At 41.1% G+C, this 25681-nt stretch overlaps 1 protein-coding gene and 1 pseudogene across 3 annotated transcripts in view; both read right to left on the bottom strand.

The window, feature by feature from the left end:
* Positions 1–638: 638 nt before the first annotated feature.
* On the bottom strand, positions 639–6184 carry LOC311037370 (collagenase 3-like; annotated as a pseudogene). Its single transcript has 8 exons — positions 5824–6184; positions 4502–4630; positions 4156–4317; positions 3812–3935; positions 2669–2804; positions 2400–2559; positions 2206–2294; positions 639–850 (listed from the first exon to the last, which is right to left on the bottom strand). The product of its transcript is annotated as a collagenase 3-like (transcript).
* A 5290-nt stretch (positions 6185–11474) lies between these two features.
* LOC311038164 (fibroblast growth factor receptor 1-A-like) overlaps positions 11475–25681 on the bottom strand; it is a 38308-nt gene continuing 24101 nt past the window's right edge. For both annotated transcript variants that reach the window (XM_084047531.1, XM_084047532.1), the window contains exons 7-17: positions 24466–24610; positions 22175–22365; positions 19098–19243; positions 17812–17933; positions 17051–17161; positions 15883–16073; positions 14931–15053; positions 13926–13996; positions 13512–13649; positions 12771–12876; positions 11475–11656 (exon numbers count right to left, since the gene is read on the bottom strand). In XM_084047531.1, the coding sequence (XP_083903657.1) occupies positions 11606–11656; positions 12771–12876; positions 13512–13649; positions 13926–13996; positions 14931–15053; positions 15883–16073; positions 17051–17161; positions 17812–17933; positions 19098–19243; positions 22175–22365; positions 24466–24610 (1395 nt within the window). In that variant the 3' untranslated portion in view covers positions 11475–11605. The remainder of the gene's footprint in view (positions 11657–12770; positions 12877–13511; positions 13650–13925; positions 13997–14930; positions 15054–15882; positions 16074–17050; positions 17162–17811; positions 17934–19097; positions 19244–22174; positions 22366–24465; positions 24611–25681) is intronic.

The raw sequence follows: 25681 nt of genomic DNA, 5'->3' as shown, positions 1-25681 counted from the left end.
TGCTGTCAATCACAGCGACTACTGGCCGATCACAGCGGGTTTTGCCTAGAACTGAAGTGGGCTCCATAATACCGCGGTAGGGCATTCCACACATTTGGCATAATAGTAGAATGAATTCATCCCCATGTGTGTGCTGAATCTGGGGGGAATGAGATCAGTGGAGCTCCCTCTGGTGGTGTGATGCCTCAGTGATCCCACTGGCAATGGTTTCATCTCTTACCTCAATGCATCGCCATCAAACCCATAATTACTGAAGAGAACAGCCTCATTGTCGTTATTATTTCATAACAGCGCTTCATAATGAGTACTGAATCAGGAGCAATTCATATATGCAACGAGCACCCACATTATAAGGGACAGGGTTATTGGCCAGATACTATAGGGCACTTTTACGTACAGTATATCACGCTACGTAAGACATTATAATTTACTGTAGGTTTAAAGTTCACATTGATTTGTTGGTGTTACAGTCTGTATATACAGTACAGACTACGATCCGGTCAAATGATCAAAGTAGGCTCAAATATGAATCAGGGTTATTTTTCTGCATTGCTGGTTTCTCACCTCAAATGTTTTCGAAAACACATTTTAGTGTAGCTACTATTTCGCTGTAAATGAGATTTACAGTGTGTATTAGGCTACTTGGCCGCCATGAAAGTTACAACAAAACAAAAAGCCAGCAACGCCCATTGAGGCATGCGTAACTGTGATACAGAGTTAGGTGCTTCAGCTTCTAGACCATAGGCGGCGCAACGCAGCCAGTAGCTGTTCCTCAGCAGCACACGGAACAGCCTCCGAGTCGGTAGGTAGTACTCATACATGTAGTTTCCAGCGTACACATAGGTGAAACCTATAGGGGACAAAGGGTTAAGTAAAGACAATAAAGTTAAGTATCAGAATATGCCACATTGAAGGTGCAGCAGAAAAGACAGACAGGGAAGTCATGTTTTTCACACACACACATACACACAAGTCAACCACTGGCACCTGAGGGAAATGGAGCACTCGAAGCAATTGCTCCACCATGATAATTAGAAATGGAGCATTATTCCCCTAATTGTCACATAATAATATTAATAAGTAGGGCTACACACTAACATCATCGTAAAGACGTATTTGGTCATGCAGTCGATACATTTTCCAGACAAATGTAGCAAATGCGATGTAACATTACAGAGTAAGACAAACAAAGTTTAAAGAGTAGCCTGTGAGCTGACCAAAAGATAATGCTGTATTTGTAATGATTGAAATTGCGAGAATGATTGAAATTGTGAGTTGCTTCCTCCCCCACGATACCACTAGGCCTCTAAGATCAACAGATCAGGGGCTCCTCAAGGTTCCAAATACCGGGTGCATTTCTCCTTTCCGACATGTCGCCTTTCCGACGTTGACGAACCCTATACCTAACCCTAACCCTAACCCTAACCGCACGCGGAAGCCACTAGTCGGAGTGGTGAGATGTCGGAATGGAGAGTGAACACCCCAAATACCCACCTGAAGTCAAAAGGTGACCGTGCTTTCTCGGCCGCTGCTCCAAAATGATGGAACAGCTTACCGCCACTTATCAGGTCTGCACCATCTTTGGACATTTTTTAAAACAGATTAAAAACACACCTGTTCTCCCCGGCCTTTTAAATAATACCTCCAGCCTTGGAGAAATGGTTGGACACTTGACTATGTGCTCCTACATTTTTCGTCTCCTTAGCTATTTGCCTTCCTGTTATGGCTTATGTATTGATGCTTTTTTGTATATATGTTTTGTATGATGTATGATGTTTTGTTTGTGTTTTTTTTTTTTTGCAGTCGTATGTGTATGTATTTGATGCTTTTGTTGTGTTTTTTGACCTTGATGTACAGCACTTTGGTCGGCCTTTGGTTGTTTTTAAATGTGCTTTATAAATAAAATTGCCTTGACTTGACTTGACATAGCAATGCATTTGATAAAATGACGAAATCAATTAAACGTGGTCTAAATGAGAGGGAGGGAGAGAGCCTATTTCAACCATGGAATAACCCGGTCAATGCCGGGTACCAAAACCCTGAACACACTGATCAAGGAGTCGCTTAGCACAATAGCCTATAAGCCTGGCAATGCCAGGCAATTAAGCTGACATAAATTGCAACGCATTCTGTTAAAAGAACTTGGTTCATACGCTCACAGGATGTGTCATGTATGTTGTGGTAATCACTGTCAGGGTGACCCACCTCTGTATTGGAAGGCTGCTGTCACCTTGCCGGCAAACGACACTGGTTTGGGGAATCCCCAGTCCATTGTCCTCCTGGCCTCATCATAACTGAAGCAACACAAATGATACTATGATTTACAGTTCTCATACACTCATCATCAGAGAAAGCACAACTTAGAATACATGTATCATGAAACAGTCTTCTCAGCATACCTATAGTACCCGTCACCAACAAAGAATAAAGTTTTGCGCGTTGCTTCATCGTAGGCGGCTGCATCGACGTTCTTTACATCTCTGGGTAAACCAAAACTGGTGAGGAGTTTGGGGTAGCCTGGCACAGGAGTGTAGCCGGAGAAACCCCATACTATGCGACCTGGAAAACAAAAGTACAAGAAGAGTTTTTAACGAGTAAACCTGCGTACACACTTCAAAACACACACTAAATGATGAAGTGCTACTAGGAAGATGAAGAGAACGCATGCCTTTAAAGAAGTAGATTCTGTCTGACTGACGAATCTCATAAGCAGCATCGATGCTGGCAGGAGCACTGGGCCAGAAGCTTGTGATGAGACTCCGCCGCAGGGTGTGCTGCTCCCTGGGTAGCTTCGCCAGAAGAAGCTGGCAACAGATAATGCCAGAGTATTACAGCTTAGCACATACATGGGCACATGTGGCCAACACCTTCACTTAATGCGGCCCGCAGGTTAATATCAGAATACTGATATATTATTGATTTCAGCTGTTACAATTCCAAACATGCAAACATGACCCGCTTTAAAGGTAGGGTAAGTGATATTTTTTGGATAAAACAAAAAGTTTAATTTTTATAGTGTTCCAGTTCCAATTTTGTCTGCTCATTTCTTAGTGTCATCGCTTCCTATTTCGCTTGTTTAATCTGTATCCTGATTGAGTTCTCTATCCTGATTGGATAAAATTTGAAATGAAACTGTAACTGAAACTTAAATGCATTTGCATGTTTTATAAAGAGCTGGAGAGACAAGGAGACTCCTTTTACTGAACAAACACTCTTTAGCAATGAGTACTATCAGAATATAGAGCTATTTAACACTTATTTTAACCAAAGAAAATCACTTACCCTACCTTTAATTACTTCAGTCTGTATTAGTAGCTTAATGACTAGTATTAAAATACTATTGTCTTTTTTATGTCCAATGTATTTGTATTCAAGTTCATAAAGTTAACGTGAGCATAACTAAATGCATTTGAAATGAAAAAACATATATACACTTTTCAGGATTCCAATTAAAAAATAGCAAAAAAGAAAATCAGGATCCCAATTCAAAAATAGCAGATCTACAAGCTCAAAGCTCGCGTTTTGAGCTTGTAGATCGGCTCTATTTGCTACTTTTGTGTGACATAGAATGGCGAAGTACGGTATTAATGCACAAAAAAAGCTAAAATACGGAGATAAGAGGTGTCTGCCGACACAACAGTATATGCAATGTGGCCCTCTGGAGTGAGTGTGGAAACATAGTGGCCCTCTACATCATCAAAGTTGCATCACCCCTGGCTTAGCATCTAACCCAGTTAAAGAAAGCAATGGCATTGTGATGCTTTCTTTTCCTTCAGATTCTTGGTAATCTGAGGTGTACAGTATGTTATACCTCTCTTTGAAGAAGAGCATTGCTCCTCGATGTGTGGTTACAGCATCCAAGACCATGGTGGAGTCACATGCATCAGGGGTGGTGGGGCGCTCGGGTCCTGGCTCACCTGGGCTCACATCGACATCTTCAAATATAGAGAGCTGAACTTATAAGCATAAGGAATCAATTTTGGATTTAGGCTACTTTATTTACCCAAAAAATGTATGCATTAAAAAAATTAATTGAAAAAAAAAAAGGAAAAAATTAGAATATATATATATATATATATATATATATATATATATATATATATATATATATATATATATATATATATATATATATATATATATATATATATTTACCATAGAGAGACCGGATGCCATAATAATCATCACGGGACAGATAAAAGGTGTCTGGGTTCCTATAGCTGTAAGTGGGGTACATGAGAGCATCAGGGTCATCAGAGTGAGATAGACCCAGGGAATGGCCAAACTCATGGGCTGCTACCAGGAAGAGGATAGGACCTGCAGAAAGAAACACACAATCTACTGAGAGACGAGGAAATGTTGTGTTTTGTTGCTGTTGCTGTTGTTGTTGTTGTTGTTGTTGTTTTCTTCATACTGCCAACAAAGAAGAAACGTATAGAAGTAATCAACTGTATACGGTATGTAGGCTATAGGCTAATTGTCCACTGGTTAAGAAACTCACCTCTGTTGGACTTGAGAGTGAACATCTCATCATCATCAAAATGTGCATCTCCTCCGATACCACCGGATGGTGCATAGGCATGAGCTAAGGTGCCACCTTGACCATCGAAGGGGAAATCATCACCATGCGCTTTAAACAAGAACATATTTATGTGAGTGGCTGTTAATAAGAAATACTAGTCAAATTAAAGTTTTAATCAATGCTATTAGTTCCTAGGTCTACGGCTAACAAACAGTATCAGGGCTAGGATTGTCTGTGTTCCATTGTATGAAGACAAAGTGGACAAAGAAAGCTTTAGTGGGTCTGCAAATATAAAGTCAAATGTAAAATGTAAAATACAAAATAAATAAATGCTTAAAAATGGTGCCCAGAAATACCTGGTAACCACTGTTCCAGTTACCCATTAGTGCTGCAATGATTTTAACACCACAACAACAACAGTCATGTTGAATGGCATGTTTTTTTTAAGCAGGGATGATCCTACTCAAAGCCATCTACTGATGGAGAAATGTCATAAGGCTTTCTTATAACTTGTGCTCCTACAGCTGGAGATGTCAACACACACACAGAATGTACTGTATCTGTTAGGGTTGTAGTCGAGACCACCTAAAGCGAGTCAAAGTCAAGACCAAGTCCGAGGGGGGGCGAGTCCGAGTCAAGACCGAGTCCGGAAGGCCAGGGAGGGGGTCGTGTCAGAGTCGACACCGAGACCTACAAGAGGCGAGACCGAGTCAAGACCGAGACCAGATCTTTTTTTAAATATTATTATTTGATAGCTGTCCTAAGCACCAGACAGCTCTCTTATAATGTTAATGTGAATGGGCTCCTCATAATATGGGTTTAATACAATTATTTCATTGCATTGTAGTGACTTGGACTCGAGTGGACTCGTGGGGAGTCCCGAGTCCCTTAGTCCGAGACTGAGTCAAGACCGAGTAAAATCATGGGCGAGACCGGGACGAGACCGAGTAAATCAAAATGCGGACTCGAGACCGGTCTCGAGTACTACAATCCTAGTATCTGTAGCCTGGCATGGCCAGACTATTTACCAAGGGCAATTTTATTTTTGCAGTGGCAGATTCGTCAAGTCGAACATTTCATTTGACATTTCAAGTAATTTGTCTAATATTTCCTATAGTTCCACACACTGTCATCCTTATTCATTATGGATAGGATATGCATTTCTAAACGTAGTCCTTATTCATTATGAATATTATCAAAGCATGCACACAACACAAACATACAGGTTTACACAGAGGTGGACTGGCTGTGGTTCATTTGGGGAATAGATTATGAAACTTCCATTTGGAATTTCTACTTACAGCGGCGACCAAATGAGATCATGATGTCAGCGGTGCCGCTATAAATTCTTGTGAATCTCAGAGGGGTCACATCGGACCACACTTGCAGAGCTTTCTCTATAGTGTCATCTACTTCAGACACAGACATGTCTGGGGTGTAGTTATTAATCCTGTGGGTCAGATAGAAGGATAAATGCAGAGTCACAAAGTTGTTTGTACACGTGTCTAAAACTGGAAGCTTTTGTGTGTAAACTTGTCTGAACCTGGAAGCATCCCTACTAGTGTCTATCCCCCCATCGATAAGAGGGGGATGTGCATGTCTGATTGTCTGTACATGTTTGCATAGGTCTCTCACCTGTCCACTGTAAAAGGCTGTAATCATGTTGCCATATTGTCCACATCAACTGCACAGCCATTACATAAGGTTACATTCAAACTAAGAGATTAACTGATACTTGCATAAGAGATATACAAAGGCAAAATGTAAACTTATATGCAGCTAAACACGGACACTCAAGCATAAAAGCGGACTCAGGGGATTGCCTGGTACGTTTAACCACTTACTGTAAAGTATATTTCATTGACTGGGGTCCCAAAGGTCCCCTCCACACCACCTCTTTGGCAAAAAAATTGTGATCTACTGTAAAAGCTCACATCGTAGGTCTGCTGTTTTCGCCGAATGTTTGCCTATTATGACATGCCCAGAATAGGGATGCCAGAGTTCATGTGGTTAATTGAGAGCTATTTGATGCATAGGGGAATGTACAGTTAGTGTTCTGGCAATGTGGAAAACATGACATTTGAAGCTGCTGTGGTTATATTCTATGGCGGAATGTTTTGTGGGGACATAGATGCTGTATGTGAACGTGTGGGTGGGTGAGGTTACTGTACTTTGTATCCATGTTATTTGTTGTCCTTAAACACATTTATTTCGTAGGCTATATGAAATAAAATCCATCTGACTGAATGTTTTCAGTTGTTGACATTGAAGCTTATTTGCAGAAAAAAATACTAAAATCGTAATTGTTTTTTGGTTAGATTAAATGAATACTGTATGGTGTCTTACTGCAGCTTCCAATAAATACTGCTATTATACTGTTTCGAACAGCTGAGAAATAGAGTTTGTTTTGTTTACATTGTTGTCCCGTAGCGTTTCAGAGAAGGCTTGTGACTAATTTAGCATCTAGATAATGAAAATCAAATCAATGTCAACTTTAACTTCAGAGAAATTCAGCTGAAAAGAAAGTCACATAGTCTAAAGGTTTTCAAACTAATTTTGCCTTTTTGTTAGCATCTGCTTCAGATTTTCAGCACTGCATCAGAAAGGAGAGCACATCATAAGGTAAATACAATCTATATGGTAGGAGGCTACATGGCCATAAACTCTGCATCTTCTATTTCCCTACGTCCAGGCTGTGCACTCTGTAGGCTACATTAAGATCTTTATAAGTTTATTAGTTACCGTGGAGTCTAATATTCTGCCATTCAAGTTTTTTGTTTTTGTTTTGATTAAATGGGTTTTATAATTGTGTTTTTTGTTGATACTGTAATTTGGTTGGGTTGGAATTGTCAAAAAAAGATGTCAAGGTCCTGATTATTAGTAGTTTAATGTTAAGAGGTGAGGGTCTATGCTAGTCTGTTGAGCATCAGGACCAGTTGACATGCACGTACGCACGCACGCACGCACGCACACACAAAATTCCTTATGTTTTATATCCTGACTAATTGTTGTCAGGAGAAATTAAATGAAACACCAAAATCAAGACCTCACTGACACACATGCTTGACTTTCAGCGTCATTCTTCTTGACACTGATGACCCCTACCTGTACCTGGGTCACAATATACCTTTCCTTCACTTTTATGCAGTTCATGGAAGCAACCACTAGAGGGAACCGTATGTACATTAAATGAACCTTTATATTTCAGTACAATCCAACTGAACTAACCTCTGCTGCTCATAATTATTAAACAAAACATATGTTTTTGAAACCAGGGGCATTTCCTCTTTGGGCACTGGCCTAGAAAACTACATCGTTTTTTTTACTTCATTAATGAACAGTGGGAAGCAATCTCTTCTTTCACAGAAACTGCGGCTCAACCACAATTTTATTCCAATTAGTGATTATTTCCACTATAGATGAATAGCGGAGTGATAAAGTAGTGACTATACCATGTTACCATGGCAGCGCTCAGCGGTGGGCAACTTTGATGATGGAGAGGGCCACTATATTTCCACACTCACTCCAGGGGGTCACATTGCATATTGTTGCTGTCGGGCAGAAACCGCTTATCTCCATATTTAAACTTTTTTTCGTAAATTAATGCTGCACTTCATCATTCTAGTATGTCACACAAAAGTATTTTGGAATTGGAATCCTAAATTCTTTTTTGGCATTTTTTTATTGGAACCCTGAAAAGTAACATTTTAATTTAATTTCAAATGCATTATGCAGTTGATTAAGTTAACTTTATGAACAATACAAATACATTGGACATAAAAAAGTCATTAAAATAATAATATAGACTGAAGTAATTAAAGCGGGTCATGTTTGCATGTTTGGAATGTTCTGAAATCAATAATATATCAGGATTCCGATATTAACCTGCGGGCCACATTAAGTGAAGGTGGGGCCGGCATGTGGCTATTTTTGAAATTGCACAAAAATATATATTTTTTTATTTTATATTTTGGGTCATTCTACCAGAAACACATCATCTGTCCTGGACATGTTACAGTGAATAAAACTTGTATAATGCAAAAACATATACAAGTTATTAGATGATTTATTTCGGTTAGTTTTTCTGTAAAGGAAAATATCATTCATTAGGTATTTTGTTTTTCTTCATCATCACAACCATCCAAAGAACAGACGATTCAGTTTTTTGACATTCTTTATAGACGGAGAAATTATGTGTGTTGTTTATTGAGAAACAAGAGAAGCATCAATCCTAGTGATAATAACAACGTAATGCCTGGAAATGATTTCAGTGAAGTCAGTCAGTGATCTCTGGAGAACGACTATAGCTGGTATTATTACCACACAGACTGGAGGGGAGGGAGAGATGCAGTAGATGAATGGATTCTGTTTCATAAGGAGCTTTCAACAAAACACCTTTGCACATGTAAATACATTTAGGTACAGCAAGTACAGAAGCCAAGAAGCTAAACGCGAAACAGAATAAAATGTCCAGAAAAAGTAACAGATAAATGTATGGTCACAGGAGATTCATACAGGTCATACATAATATGGAAAAACAAACAAAAAACATTCTGTTTCCTTTCAGGGGGAGATGTGATAAGGCTTTGTTCAGAATGCAGGCAACTTTGTTTCTCAAATGTGATCTTTATGACCGACTGTCCAAAGCCACACCGCTATTTGCAAGAGATCAGATGGGATTTGTGTAATTCAGACATTGTGGATCCATATCTGCATATCCGTATAAATCAGACTTCAGTGTGCGAGTGTCCAGACTGAGACAACTGTATAGAAATGACATTTAAATGCATTTCAAACCACCTACTGTAGGAATGTGGTTCAAATTTGATTAGCGTCGCATCAGTTTCCATGTGGCTTTCAATTCAGACTTGATTAAAACCAATCTGATTCCAATCTGAATACAGTAGGCCACACATCTGATGTGTGCTCCTAGTGTGAACATACTGTAGTGCAGTGGTGGAAAGTAACTATATATACTCAAGTACTGTACTTAAGTACAATTTTGAGGTATTTGTACTTTACTCGAGTATTTCCAATTTCCAATACTTTTACTTCTACTCAACTACATCTCAGAAGCAAATATTGCACTTTTACTCCACTACAATTATTTCAAAACTTTAGTTACTAGTTACTTTGTAGATTTTGATTATTATTGCAAAACATACATTAACACACACACGCTCACAATGCGTCGCGATGCTACGCATTGTGAGCTTGTAGATCGGCTATTTTCAAAAGATTGTTATACACTTGAAATTGGACATTCATAATGAGTACTACAGTTTGATGCCAATACTTTTGTACTTTTACTCAAGTACATTTTAAATTCCGGACTTTTACTTGTAACAGAGTGTTTCTACATTACAGTATTGATACTTTTACTTAAGTAAACAAATTACGTACTTTTTCCACCACTGTGTGTATGTGTGTACAGTATGTGCCTCAGAAAGCCCCTCTAGTGCGGAGTCAACGTATTTGTGATCAATGGTGTTATGGCATCAGACATACTGTATGTACAATCCTACCATCAGTCTGTCTCCGTCCATCACATTATATACAATATTCATTCATTATTCATAAGAAGGATGTTTCCTTCTGGATGTCAAATATCTGTCCTCTTCACAGTACACACACACACACACACACACACACACACACACACACACACACACACACACACACACACACACACACACACACACACACACACACACACACACACACACACACACTTCTCTCAATGTCTCACTTCTATGCAGATCTTAAATAATCTGCAATAGTGACATTAAACATTTTTTAACTGTGCTTTTTCTTTATTTCTTTCTTTCAAAGCATATTTATGGACCCCCACTCCTAAAAAAAAAGAAGTAATAAATGGAATACTGTATTTATACATAGCTAAAGGTATTTTCCCTGTAATACCGGACCTCAACTGGAGGTTAAGTGCATTGCTGTTACTGACAAACACTGGTGGCAATGTTATGAATATTTACAACACTGAGAGCCATAACACTGTGATTTCGCTACGAATACAAGAACGGTCTCGCGAAATAAAGGAGACCTCGGAACGGTTGGCACCAGGTATAGAGCTTATGTTATCAGTGGTGTAAAGTAACTAAGTACATTTACTCAAGTACTGTCCTTAAGTACACTTTTGAGTTTCTTTTTACTTTACTGGAGTATTTCCCATTTTCAATACTTTTATTTCTACCCCACTACATCTTAGAGGCGAATATTGTATCCACTACAATTATTTGACAGCTTTAGTTACTAGTTACTTTGTAGATTTAGATTATTATCACGAAACATACATTAATCACTTCAGCCCCATACATATTTCGGCCATTTGAAAATATTTTCAAACAATTTTTATACATTTTGAACTTGCGAAATGGGACGCTCTGCACAATGTACTATTACTTTTGGTACTTTAAATACATTTTGATACCAATACTTTTGTACTTTTACTCCAGTAAATGTTTTATTCCAGAGTTTTAGTTGTAACAGAGTATTTCTACACTGCAGTACAGTAGTATAGGTATATATTTTCTCCAAGTTCAACAGAATTTGAATGGGGGCGAGTAGGTATTCGTGCCAACCGTTCCGTTTACCTTTGCTAAAACTGAAATGACGCAAACTGAGAAGGCAACACAGGCATCAACATAGACGCTAAAACATGAACACCGGATCTTATATCTTACAAATGAGATGTTCTGCATAGAAGATTGTTAAGCCGCTCCCTGAAGCCTGTCTGGGAGGACATCCAGCCTACGACAGCTGTTCTTCACATCAATAGTGACAGATGTTTAAAGCGGAATTCATACTTTGTCGTGCGCTGGCGACGGCCGCCGGAAAAATTGCAGATCTCCCAAGCTCACGACGTGCTATAACGCAGCGCTTTGTGAGCTTGTAGATCGGCTATTTTTTTTTCGGTTTTAGCAGCTTTTTTCCCCCCCGTTGCTGCTGGCGAGGCACAACATGATGAAATGGGAACGGTGGTCCACGGAGAGAGAGGGGTGGTCCCAGGGATCCGGTGGGGAACATGTGGAATGGACTGAAGCAGCAGAACCAGCCGTACGTGTCTCAGCCTAATGTTGAGTACTGGACTGGAGAAAGGGACAGATCTAGGTACTCCTGGAGAGGGAATCCAGAGTTAAGAAAGGGTTAATGGCCTAACTCCCTAGTGTGACTTAGGCGAAAATAAGCAATGTTTTTGGCCTAAGTCACATAGTTTTGTGACTTAGGCCAAAATAATTGCCAAAGAATTGCCTAAATCCTATTTAAATCTATTTTAAACTCTTATGTTACATAACTGACAGACAGTATTATTTTTATTTTAGTAGTCATAATTTGTTATAAACATTTTGGGTGAAATGATTAAGAAATATCATATAGTTCTGTTTTGAATCAGTTTTTTATTTTTTCTGAATAAAAAAAAAAAAAAGACATTATCCTACTATCCTACTATCCTACTATAATTCTAGTAACCTCTGTAGTGGTACGTGAGTGTAGTGGTACGTGAGTGAAGATACCCGGTTCTCCTCACTGGCTGGACCAATTGCTCTGATTTTGCACACAGCCATTGACCATTACAATCTGAACGCAACTGTGAAGCCCGTTTTTCAATCCTACTATCCTACTATCCTACTATAATTCTAGTAACCTCTGTAGTGGTACGTGAGTGTAGTGGTACGTGAGTGAAGATACCCGGTTCTCCTCACTGGCTGGACCAATTGCTCTGATTTTGCACACAGCCATTGACCATTACCATCTGAACGCAACTGTGAAGCCCGTTTTTCAATTTAATCAAATCCCAGCTTCTTATTAGCGTTTTTGTGTCAAAGAATGTCGTCCCATAGCTGCGGCTGCCCAGCTATGGGACAAACTGCCTCCCGGGTTGCCAGATCATGTGCGCATATCCCCCCACGGATGCGCTGCGCCGACCGGGTATGGTCTAGTTATATATTATTTTAGCAAGGTGACGAATTCCTAGTAAAGAAAATTTGAAGAGATGAAAACAACCTTACAGAATGAGATATGAACCTAATGTATGTTAATATACATGGTTTAGGCCACATTTGAACTGCCCACACATAGGACTGCAACTTTATTTATTGATATGACGACGTCATATAGACGGTTAACCGCGGTTATCTGCCCACAGTACAAAGGTTACACGTCTACCAAAAAAGGTCCAAATGCCCATCCCTATGACATATATTCCTTAAATAACCATGTGGCACATTACCTGGTTGGAGATGAGCGAGAGGCTGTTGTCTAAATGTTCTACTAGTAACTGGAACGTGGGTCTGCGAGACGCCACAGCGTGCCAGCAATCCCTCATCAACACGTACCTGGAAAAGCACATAGGAGTGTGACAGATACAGATTAGATTACAATTTGGATTCAAACACAACAGAACATCATGAAACAAAAAACCAGAGGAAGCACTTAAAAGCATTACTAAAAACACCAAAGTGGTCCTTGATGTCAAATAAAAATAGCAATACATGGTAATGAATAGATCTCAAGTAAACATATAACAGAGATAATAAAACCTTGTAATATCACTTTAGATCAAATCCTTTCTCCTAAACGTATAAATAAATAGAACTAAAACAACAGATACTGTAGGAATGAAAGAATGATGATAATTATAAAGATAACTAGTAGGTAACACTTTACTTAAAGGTTGGGTCTATAATGCATTATAATGCACTTATGCTTCATAACACACAGAGTTCATAATCATCCACAACAACTTATAACAAGGTTTATGAAGTATCATAAGTGCTGGTCATAATGCATTATAAGCTCAGCCGAACAGCACATTATAACTTCCATACGTAGTTATAAAGTGTGTGTGTGTGTGTGTGTGTGTGTGTGTGTGTGTGTGTGTGTGTGTGTGTGTGTGTGTGTGTGTGTGTGTGTGTGTGTGTGTGTGTGTGTGTGTGTGTGTGTGTGCGCGTGTGTGTGTGTGTACACTCACAGCTCCTGCGTGCAGGCTGAGGGTCTCTCCATTCGGTGTCCCTCCTTCAGAACCTTAAACAGCTCCTCTACAGGCACACCAGGGTACGGCGAGCCCCCCAGGGTGAAGATCTCCCACAGCAAGATCCCAAAAGACCACCTGACACACACATGAGGTAACACACATGAGCCTATGTTACCTCATGTCATGAGGTAACACACAGTGGCTATTTTCAGCAAAGAGATTTGGTGTAGAAGGGAAAAAAAGGAGGGGATCAAGTATAGAGCCCTGTGAGACACAGTAGGCTATATAGGGTGTTCAAATGTGAATGTCTACACCCATGAGGAGACCTAACAACAACAACACAATGTTTTGTTATAAAAACACATACAAAGATAATTAAATAGTTAAATATGAATGTGTAGAAGGACTTACACGTCACTTTGGTGTGTGTAGATGCGGTCAAATAAAGCTTCAGGTGCCATCCACTTCACTGGCAAACGACCCTGGAAGAGCAATACAACAAATTCACAATTCACTTCAAAGGTCACACCACCAACCATCCTTCTATCCTTCCCAATAAAAGTCGACCCACCAACCCTCTACACCAGTGGTTCTCAAACTTTTTCATGTCAAGGACCCCCTAATTGACACTTATTACCCCGCGGACCCCCATTTGAAAAGATAAGCCAGGGACCCCAATAAGAGAAGGTTTTTACGGCTCTAGCAGTGATTCTCAACCATTTTAATTTCAAGGACCCCCAGTTTGATATGCATTAGGCTACGGACCCCCATTTAATGGCATTTATAACTCTGGGACCTCAATTCACATTGTAAAATCAATGTTAATTTAACTCTGAGAGTGTACAAATGGACCCGTTAGGGTCCATTTGTACAATCTCAGAGTTACAGACCTATAAGGGTCCATTTGGTTCCATTTGTACACTCTCAGAGTTACAGACCCATAAGGGTCCATTTGGTTCCTATCCATCATTTAGCTGGGGACCCCCTGGAACCCCCTCAAGTACCCCTGGGTGTCCCCGGACCCCACTTTGAGAATCAATGCTCTACACTACAGCAGCAAAGGTATTTCAAGTGGGCCCACCAAAAGTGGCAAACACTAAGATTTTAATGATAACATTAATATAAACAATATAAAAAATAATGACAAAAAAAGACATGATACAGCCGAGAGGCTGCTGTGTTAAGTGGTCAGATGGATGGGCCGCAAACACTTTCAAGATTTCCAAGTGGGCCCTGATCCAGAAAAGGTTTTGAACCAATGTCAAATCCTCAGTGCTCATAAAAAGGTGATATTGATAAGTTCAATATTAAGTATTGTTATACAAATAATAATAATCAAAACAATACAAAACTGGGCAGAAAATGAATCATCTACTTAATATTCATGTTGTATCTCTCGTCCTCCATGCTGCTTACGTTAGTGGTTTTCTTGTAGTAATCAAAGTGGTGGATGTCTCTGGCCAGGCCAAAGTCAGCTATCTTCATGACCGCGTCCTCTGTGACCAGCACGTTCCTGGCCGCCAGGTCTCTGTGAATACACTGCACACCAAGAGCACAATTCAGTAAATGCATCAACAACACAGGGCATCAGGTACAGTCACAATGTAGAAGGCAGAAACATGGAATGAAGCTAAATAAAATCTCATGACGGACACCTTTAGGTCAAGTCCTAATCTGGGATTTATCCTACGTATAATTAATGGAATGTCTGTCTGTCTGTCTGTCTGTCTGACTGCTTGGTTCTCCTCAGTGGCTGAATCAATTGCTCTGCACTTGCACATGGCCATTCATCATTAGTAAATGCCCACCCCACCGTGAGGAAGCCTGTTTTTCACTTCACCCAAATTCAAGCTGTTTATTAGCGTTTTTATTTAAAAGAATATCGCCATGGTAACGGCCCCCCGACCTATGGGATCAAACTGCGCATGCATCGAATCCACAGACCCACTCTGTTAAGACTGTTGCCATCTGGCACAAGCACACACAGACAATGTGCTTAAACTTAGAGGACTTTCATTTACGGGCCATGTACACTAAGAAAACATTATTACGGCTGTGTGTGTAGTGGGGACGCGCCGACGCGCGAGCGTGTGTGTGTGTGTTGGAACTGTTGCGGGTACCAACAGTCACTTTCCATTCCTGATATACTGTCTGTGCACAGCGCATAACTGCAAACTGCACTTTGGGTGCTCATATCCCCCGACGGGTATGGTCTAGTTTATTTAAACAGCGTGACATGGAATTTATGGAAGATGCTTCTGAACGTGTGGCTATTTGACCACTTCAAATACGCGACGTGATCTGTTTATAGATCTGCTATTTTCGGCGTTTATGTGTAAAAAAAAATTAAATGTAAAAGTCCACTGACCTTCTTTGAGGCCAGGTAGGCCATTCCTCTGGCCACCTGGTAAGCGGCGGACACCAGCTCCCTGAGCTCCACGTTGCCCAGGGGAGCCTGCGTGGTCCCGCTCCAGTACTCCAGGCCCAGGGGCCGGCGAGCGTGCAGGTACTCCCTGAGGTTCCCCTGGGAGGCGTACTCCACCACCACGTACAGAGGACCTGATAACCAACAACATTATATTATATAATTTAGTGTTAGTTACATTTTAGTCACCTGAAATGTTTTAGTTTTTGTCTGGTTTTAGTCGACTAAATATCATGAGATTATAGTCAACTAAATCTACAGTTGATTTAGTCGATATAATGATTTAATGTATTTTGGCGGTGCCTTGATGACGTCATAATGGCTGATTTTATTTTTGGTTGCATGCTGAAAATAGCCGATCTACAAGCTCACAACGCGTTGCAGCGAGACGTGTTGTGAGCTTGTAGATCTGCTATTTTCAGAGCGCAACACCCAAGCGCAACCAAACATAAAAGGACTTGTCTTTTAGTTCTACTGGATCTCTGTTCCACTAGTCCCTCACTAACATATTAGTCTAGTTTTTATTTGTTATATATAGTCTTAGTTTTAGTCATCGTAACTCAGTCGAATAGTCAACTAATCGATCGAGGGAGTCTGACTCGACTGCCAATCGCTTAGTCGAATAATGAAAAATAATAAATGTAAAAATAAAAGATAATAATAATAATAAATAAGAAAAATAAAAATAAAAACTAATATTCTTCTTTTTTTCGCCTAATTTGTTATATTAATTAACTAATAGTTTATTAGTTAGGATATACATCATGATTTATTGGGAGAAACGAAGCAAGTACATATGTAAAATCAGACATTTAGCACCCCTACAGCCCAAATGGAATGTTCCTCTATTGTATATATAGATATAACATCTTTTTTTGCATGATTCGACTGAGAGATTGGCAGGCGAATCAGACTGATTCAGTCGAATCATGCAAATCATGCCTTATTCGACTATTAGTTGACTATATGCAAGTTAAGGCAACAATTGGCCAATCAGATTCAACTTAGTCGGGGACAGGCCTACACATTTCCCAATACAGAGGCAAATTCTATACCCTAAGAACAATATATTCTTTCACCTCATCTGAACCATAACACATGACTTGCTCACCGTCCTGTGTGCAGGCTCCCAACAGGTTGATGATGTTCTTGTGTCTTCCGATCATCTTCATCATCTCCATCTCAGAGATCAGATCAGACAGGTCCTTCTCTGTGGCGTCCGCTGCACAACAACAACCACAACAACAACGACGACATGACATTAGATTCATGCATAACCTGTTCAAATATAATCCTCATAAAAGAACAGAGAAAAACAATCTAGTGCCAAAGTGTTTCAAGCTTAGCGCTCTCCATCATGGCAGCCTGTGCTCGTCTTTTTAGCACGAATATCCAGTAGTAAATACATTTCACTGTTTCCAACCTTCTTCTATATTTCATCACATTGAATGAATGAATGAATGAGTTTATTTTGGTTACAGTCTACACAGTGTAATATCCAGTGTTAAACAAATAAAATATAAAAGAGAAAAAAAACAAGCATAGCAACAGCAGATATACAAGCTCATATGAGCTTGTAGATCTGCTATTTTTCTTTTAATCGTGAAGATTTGTGCAAATCTTTGAATATATATTTCTAAAGGGAACATTTGACAGATATTTTGTTCCAGGGACCTCCAGAAGCAAATATTTGAGTTACAAATGTTTGCTTTAAAAAGTATATATTCAAACATTTCCACTGCATGTTCAAGCTTAAAACACAAAATGTAACAATAGTAACAACAGAAATAAATAAGCAATGAAACAACGTTCTGTCAGCCTGGTGAGAGACTAAAGGCTTAACATTTAAGGTTAATAAGAGTGGTCTGTCACCTTTGAGCATCTTGACAGCCACCTTGGAGAGGCGCGTGGGCTTATCTTTGTCAATCCCTACCGCCTCCGCCAGCACCACCTGACCGAAACAACCCTCGCCAAGAGGTTTACCCAACGTCAGCCTGAGAGAGGAAACACACACACACACACACACACACACACACACACACACACACATTCATATGTAAACAAAGGAGGGCGGAGTGAGGATCTACTGTTTGACCTGGCCTTGAACAAAGGAACATAGATGTGTATTCTGACAGTGTTACTATGTGGGGGTATAGCTCAGTGGTAGAGCATTTGACTGCAGATCAAGAGGTCCCCGGTTCAAATCCGGGTGCCCCCTCTACAATTTGTTTGCCAATGTGTGTACTGCTATTTGAAAATATAAATGGTGCTCTAAACGGATCTCTGTTTAATACAATATGAATGGACACTCAGGATTGTACCGTTATGTCTTTTACCATAACTTTTTGACTGGAATACAATTTACAACAATTTAGGCATTTAGCAGACGCTCTTATCCAGAGCGACTTACAGTCAGCAAGGTAATCACACATCAAATGCAGAGAGACAGTGTAGTGCCTCAGTAAACTAGGATCACAGGTAAACCAAGGACCTATAGCAGTGGCGTGCACAGACATTTTGAGGGGCAGGTGCTCAAGTAAATTATACTTTTTTTTGTTTACTTGGTCTGCTCTTTTTTCCCTCTAAACCTATATCTCTTTGCCAAAAATAGCCGATCTACAAGCCCACAACGCCTCGCAGCGCGAGGCGTTGTGAGCTTGTAGATCTGCTATTTTTGGCTAAAGTTCTCCTCAGAAAAGGGATGCTAGGTTTCGAGTGGTTATGGTAAAAAGAAAAATCATATCACATAAAGATTTGGCGGACCCCCTGTAGTAACTCTGAGGACCCCCTAGGGGTCCCGGACCCCCTGTTGAAGACCCCTGCTGAAAAAACTGAAAAAAGGGTTAGAAACTTTTGTTTTCTTTTTTTCAAAAGGGCACTTCTGGTCAAGAGGGCAAATGGCAGGTGCTCTAGCACCACCTAGAGTCTATCTGTGCACGTCCCTGACCTATAGCATCAGTCTAGACAGATTTTTTTTTACAGTATATTATACTGTAAAAAATCATCTATACATTGAAACTATAGGATACCAGGTACACAATGAACCTAGCGTCTGTCTAAATAACATGCTATATACATGTATTGTCAACACACTTGTTAATGAAGTATTCAATCAATCAATCAAAAACAAAGGGTCAATTATGTGCCTTAGGACCCACCGGTCTCGTGAGAGCTCCCACAGGGGGTCCTGGGGCAGCTCGTACTCCGAGACCCCCGGCAGGAGGACCGTGGTGGTCCCGCTGGAGAACCGGGACGAGTGCATGAGGCTCACGTCTGATTGGAGGGTGGACGAGTCGATTGACACCTAGATAGAAACAGAAAAGAGCAGATATTTTATACGTTGTCTATGTCTTCACGTATAGGCTTGCAACTGTACATGTTTAAAGTGACATGAAACTGTTTTTTTAGTTCAGGCACAGGTAAAAAAAATGCATAAGAGTAAAAAAAAAAAAACACATTGCAGGGTAGTTAAGCAACGCAGCTAATCCTACTATAATTCTAGTAACCTCACGGCGGAGTCTTCGTTGGTCGTTGGTTGGGGGGACTCTTGATCAAACTGCGCATGCGTCGTTGCCAGGTTTCGCGAGAGAAACAAGCAGTAAACAAGGCCAAACCAAACGAACCCTACAAGCAACGAGGTCTATCAAAAGAAGGCCAAACGAAGCGCCTTCACACATATACCTTGCCTATTGGAAAACAGCCGATCTACAAGCTCACAACGCGTCCCCACACCCACCTGCACTTTCACAACCAACGCATGTGTCAACGCATACACGGCTCGAGGGAGGGAGAGAGAGAGAGAGAGAGAGAGAGAGAGAGAGAGAGCGTGGGAGGGAGGGGGAGAGAGACACAGAGAGAGAGAGAGAGAGAGAGAGGAGAGGGGAAAGAGAGAGAGGGGGGAAAGAAAGAGAGAGAGAGAGGGGGAGATAGAGAGAGATCCGCGCGCCTGGTGTAGCCGCTATCATTGATAATCACTTGGATCTAAACAAACGCGCTGGACGATCTCTGTGTGTGTGTGTGTGTGTGTGTGTGTGTGTGTGTGTGTGTGTGTGTGTGTGTGTGTGTGTGTGTGTGTGTGTGTGTGTGTGTGTGTGTGTGTGTGTGTGTGTGTGTGTTTGCGACGACGGGGGGGACGGGAGTAGCATCGTGCCTCCGTGGTGTGTGTGTGTGGCTGGGGTGGAGATGATCGCCCGTGTGTGTTCGCGACGGGCCACGGGCCGCATGGATGTACTGTGGTGTGTGTGTGTGTGTGTGTGCTCTAGGGTTGCCAACATCCAGAACTGGAGAAACGGGACACATGCACGCGCGCGCGATTTTTTTCGGGTTTCCCGCGGATAAAGTTACTTTTTTTTGTTACTTTATTTCGGTTTTAGGGTTAGGGTTAGGGTTAGGGTTGGGAACAGGCTGACATGCCACACAAACAATGATGCCGTTCCCACCGGAGAAAATCTCACACACACACACACACAAGCACTCGTGCGAGCACTGTGCCTGCCCTGTCAACTGAGCGGTCCTAGCGCCCATCTCATGAAGCACACAAACACGCAGCCAGACACTGCAGTGTGCGCAAACAGAAATATATTTTTTATTTTTCCCTTTACACCGGAGTCCGGGACAAACAAAGTCCCGTACGGGACACGCCCCTTTTGGCTCAAATACGGGGCGTCCCGGCTAATACGGGACTGTTGGCAACCCTAGTGTGCTCGCGACGGCCGACGGCTCCGCCTGTTATATGCGCGGGTGTGTGTTATTATGTGCCTCCACGACGGGATGTGCACCCGTGTGTGTGTGTACACACGACTGACTACACCAGTGGTTCTCAAACTTTTTCATGTCAAGGACCCCCAAATTGACACTTATTAGCCCGCGGACCCCCATTTGAAAAGATAAGCCAGGGACCCCAATAAGAGAAGGTTTATACGGCTTTCTAGCAGTGATTCTCAACCATTTTAATGTCAAGTACCCCCAGTTTGACATGTATTAGGCTACGGACCCCCATTTAATGGCATTTATACCTGGGGCCCGAATTTATATTATAAAATCAATGTTAATTTAACTCAGAGTGTGCAAATGGAACCAAATGTACACTCTCAGAGTTACAGAACCATAAGGGTGCATTTGGTTCCTATCCATCATTTAGCTGGGGACCCCCTGGAACTGCCTCAAGTACCCCTGGGGGTCCCCGTACCCCACTTTGAGAACCAATGGACTACACAGTACAAACTCACTTTCGATCCCTGATAAACTCTCTGTTCTCAGCGCATAAGCCAAACTGCACACTTTGGGTGCTCATATTCCCCAACGGGTATGGTCTAGTAATATTAATAATGGTTGTGTTTTCATTGCCACTGCTTGGCACTCAGCATCAAGGTTTCGATTGGGGTAAGTGACGTAAGTCCCTGTGACATACTAGTGTCATGTCTTTTTTATAATTAAAATGTTACTTTTCAGGATTCCAATTCAAAAATAGCGCAAAAGAGTTTTGAGCTTGTAGATCTGCTATTTTTGCTAACTTTGCTACTTACTACGTGACATAGAATGGCGAGAAAGAAAAATACGGAGATAAGAGGGTGTCTGCCCGACAGTATATGCAATGATGTCATGTCATTATACACACTCAACTGGAGTGAGTGTGGGAATATAGTGGCCCTCTCCATCACCAAAGTTGCCCACCCCAACTGACCTGTCTTCTTAGAGGTATACTTTATATTTTGACATGTCTTCTTAGAGGTATATACTTTATATTCTGACCTGTCTTCTTAGAGGTATATACTTTATATTCTGACCTGTCTTCTTAGAGGTATATACTTTAGATACTGACCTGTCTTCTTAGAGGTATATACTTTAGATACTGACCTGTTTTCTTAGAGGTATATACTTTATATTCTGACCTGTCTTGTTAGAGGTATATACTTTATATTCTGACCTGTCTTCTTAGAGGTATATACTTTATATTCTGACCTGTCTTCTTAGAGGTATATACTTTATATTCTGACCTGTCTTCTTAGAGGTATATACTTTATATTTTTACCTGTCTTCTTAGAGGTATATACTTTATATTTTGACCTGTCTTCTTAGAGGTATATACTTTATATTCTGACCTGTCTTCTTAGAGGTATACTTTATATTCTGACCTGTCTTCTTAGAGGTATACTTTATATTCTGACCTGTCTTCTTAGAGGTATACTTTATATTCTGACCTGTCTTCTTAGAGGTATATACTTTAGATACTGACCTGTCTTCTTAGAGGTATGCTTTTGGCCAGTTTCTGGACAGCCAGCTGGCTGCTGAAGTCGCTCTTCTTCGGGGCGCAGTAGAGACGGCAGATGATGGCCAGGGCAGCCAGGATGACCACCATGAAGAAGCCAAAGCAGTAGATGAAGATGTCCAAGAAGGTCTGAGAAGGCACCGGGGACGGTGGGAAGTCTATAGGACGGGGGACATGAGACAGATTAAAGCCCACGACCCTCACATGTTAATATAGAAACATTTTAGTGGTATACACCATAGCATGGTTTCATACCTCACACTCACTCATATATAATCTTCTCTTATGGGGGTCTTATAATCTATATAATATCGGTGGTTCTCAAACTCTTTTCATGTCACAGACCACCCAAAAGGATATGTATTTGTCTGCGGACCCCCCATCTCAAAATATTTTGTTCCAGGGACCCCCAGAAGCAAAGATTTGAGTTGAAAATGTATATATATTCAAAGATTTGCATACATTTTCACGATTAAAAAAAAATTAGCAGATATACAAGCTCATAGCGCGGCGCTCGGTGCCGCACTATGAGCTTGTAGATCTGCTATTTTTGAATAGCCAAAGAAATAAAAAATGACACACAGATCTTAATGGATTAAACCCTATTTAATACTTCGTCTTACGACGGGTCACACAGCAGAAGTAGAGCCATCTATGAGCTCACAAGCTTGTATAGATCGTATCTATTTTCTGTATTTTGGACCGTTTCCTCAAAAGCAATGTGCCATGCATGTCCATAACACGGATGTGTTGTGTTTAGAACAAATTGAATACACTACACTGTAGTAATGATTACAGGTCATTATACCCTCATTAGTGTGAGGGGGAGGGTTTGGTTTGGGAGTTGAAACGTCTTATCTGAAGAATGGAATGTTTTTTTGCTTTCGTACTGTACTTTTTGTACTGTGGAGAGATTATTAGATAATCTGAATCAGCGGTCCTCAACGTGGGGGTCCCCAGCTAAATGATTTCTAGTTCGGAAACCAAATGGACCCTTATGGGTCTGTAACTCTGAGAGTGTACAAGTGGAACCAAATGGACCCTTATGGGTCTGTAACTCTGAGAGTGTACAAGTGGAACCAAATGAACCCTTATGTGTCTGTAACTCTGAGAGTGTAGAAGTGGAACCAAATGGACCCGTGGACTCTTATGGGTCCATTTGGTTCCATTTGGTGAGGGGAGGTGGTGAGGGAATGAGCTTAAAGATAAGATGCAGGTCAAACTGTAATCTTGACTTTCCATCTTTTGCTCTGATACAGAGTGGATCATCCTGAATTGTCTTTTCTTCTTCTTTTTAATAAAACTCTTGTCTCTTTACATGTTTCATACTTTCTTTTTAAATATTTAACTTTAATTTCACAACGTCAGTGGGACACCGACGGGGGTGAAACCTTTGTCACGTGAAGTCCGAGCTCCGCATTGGAGCCACGCCGTTCGGCCAAGTGGATCCCAAGATCCATGTGATTCCGTGTTTTTAATGCCTCCACTTTGTTATCGTCTCTGTCGGGTGGAAACCTCATATCTCCAAAACTGTTACTTTTCAGGATTTCAAATCCGAAAATAGCAAAAGTAGCAGATCTACAAGCTCAAAACGCGTCGCTTCGCGCCGTGTTTCGAGCTTGTAGATCTGCTACTTTTGATGCTTTTGTGTGACGCTGTAGTATGATCAAGAAGGGCGTTAATTTATGAAAAATAAATAAATAAAATGAGTACGAGGCTATGCACGTGACATCATCGTACCCAGAAGTTATGCGGGAACGCCTACTGAGTGGCAAAAAAAACACTTTCTGGCCTTGACAGCCCATACATCCAAACAGAGAAGTCCTATCCGATTGTATTGAACGATGTTAAACTCAACAACATGGCAGCTGTACGGAAAGCTTGAATTATCCTCTATCTATCTGCACAGTTTTTGTTTCATAAAAATCCACCTTAGAGACATGTTATGATCGAGTCAATACATTCCGTGCAGGTGATTATTTCTGTGTCAGAGTTTGGAAGCGCTCGTTTTCAATAACACAACGTCCTGCTGCCTCCTGCATTATGTGACATTTAGAAACAGGTGGTACACAGGACCGTTGAGTGATTTCCAACGAGCGCTTCCAAACTCCAACGCTCCATGCTGCTCAATGTTTTGCCGCTCAGTCTAGCTGAGGGGGGCATGTCCCGGTGGAAAAGTGATGCATGTGCGTACTCTCTATATGGAGATAAGAGGTTTCTGCCCGACAACAACGTTGTGTAATATATCTGTGCCTCACCTTTGACCACATGGAGCCATGCAGAGTGGTGGGAGACCCCGATGGAGTTCCCTGCCAGACAGGTGTATTCTCCTGCATCGTCCACGCTGATGTTCTTCAGGGTCAGGACCTCCATCTCCTTGTCTGTCGTGTTCAGTCCAGCAGTCTGAGCAACACACACACACACACACACGCACACGCACGCACATGCGCGCGCACCCACACGCACACACACACACACACGCACGCGCACGCACACACACACACACACACACACACACACACACACACACACACACACACACACACACACACACACACACACACACACACACACACACACACCAGTTGTAATCAATCTCAGCAAGAAGACACGTTATGGAAAAACATGACCATATAAAAGCAACAACTAGGAACATTTTTTACCAGCAAGTTTGGTGAATGTATCAAGCATGTGTGTGCATATGTACGTGCGTGTATGTGTATTTTTGGTGTGCAAAGATGTATAAGTATTTAAGTTTACTAAAGAGCTGGAGGCACAAGGAGACCCCTATTACTGAACAAACACTCTATAACAATGATTACTATCAGAATATAGAGCTATTTAACATGTATTTTAACAAAACAAATATCACTCAGTGCACCTCAGAGAACAAAAAGCATAGTATTCTGCCTCAATTGCGGCTATAGCGATATGGCTGTCTTGCAGACATACTGTAGTGTCTTGGTCACTAATTCACATGTTTTTGTTACTTAGGTTTGTTGTCTTGACCATTGGTTCTCAAAGTGGGGTCCGGGGACCCCCAGGGGTACTTGAGGGAGTTCCAGGGGATCCCCAGCTAAATGATAGATTAGGCACCAAATGGACCCTTATGGGTCTGTAACTCTGAGAGTGTCCAAATGGAACCAAATGGACCCTGACGGGTCCATTTGGTTCCATTTGGACACTCAGAGTTAAATTGACATTGATTTTACAATATAAATTGCGGTGATAAAATGCCATTAAATGGGGGTCTGTAGCCCTAATGCATGTCAAACTGGGGGTCCTTGAAATGTAAATGGCTGAGAATCACTGCTAGAGCCGTAAAAATATCTTCTCTTATGGGGGTCCCTGGCATATCTTTTGAAATGGGGGTCCGCGGGCTAATAAGTGTCAATTTGGGGGTCCTTGACATGAACAAGTTTGAGAACCACTGGTCTTGACCATAATGTAAAGAACGTAATTTAGATGTTATTT

This window comes from Gymnoscopelus microlampas, assembly GCF_963454915.1.
Source record: "Gymnoscopelus microlampas genome assembly, chromosome: 21".
NCBI lineage: Eukaryota > Metazoa > Chordata > Actinopteri > Myctophiformes > Myctophidae > Gymnoscopelus > Gymnoscopelus microlampas.
Note: the sequence above shows the minus strand (reverse complement) of the source record. Positions and strands in the feature narration are given on the sequence as shown.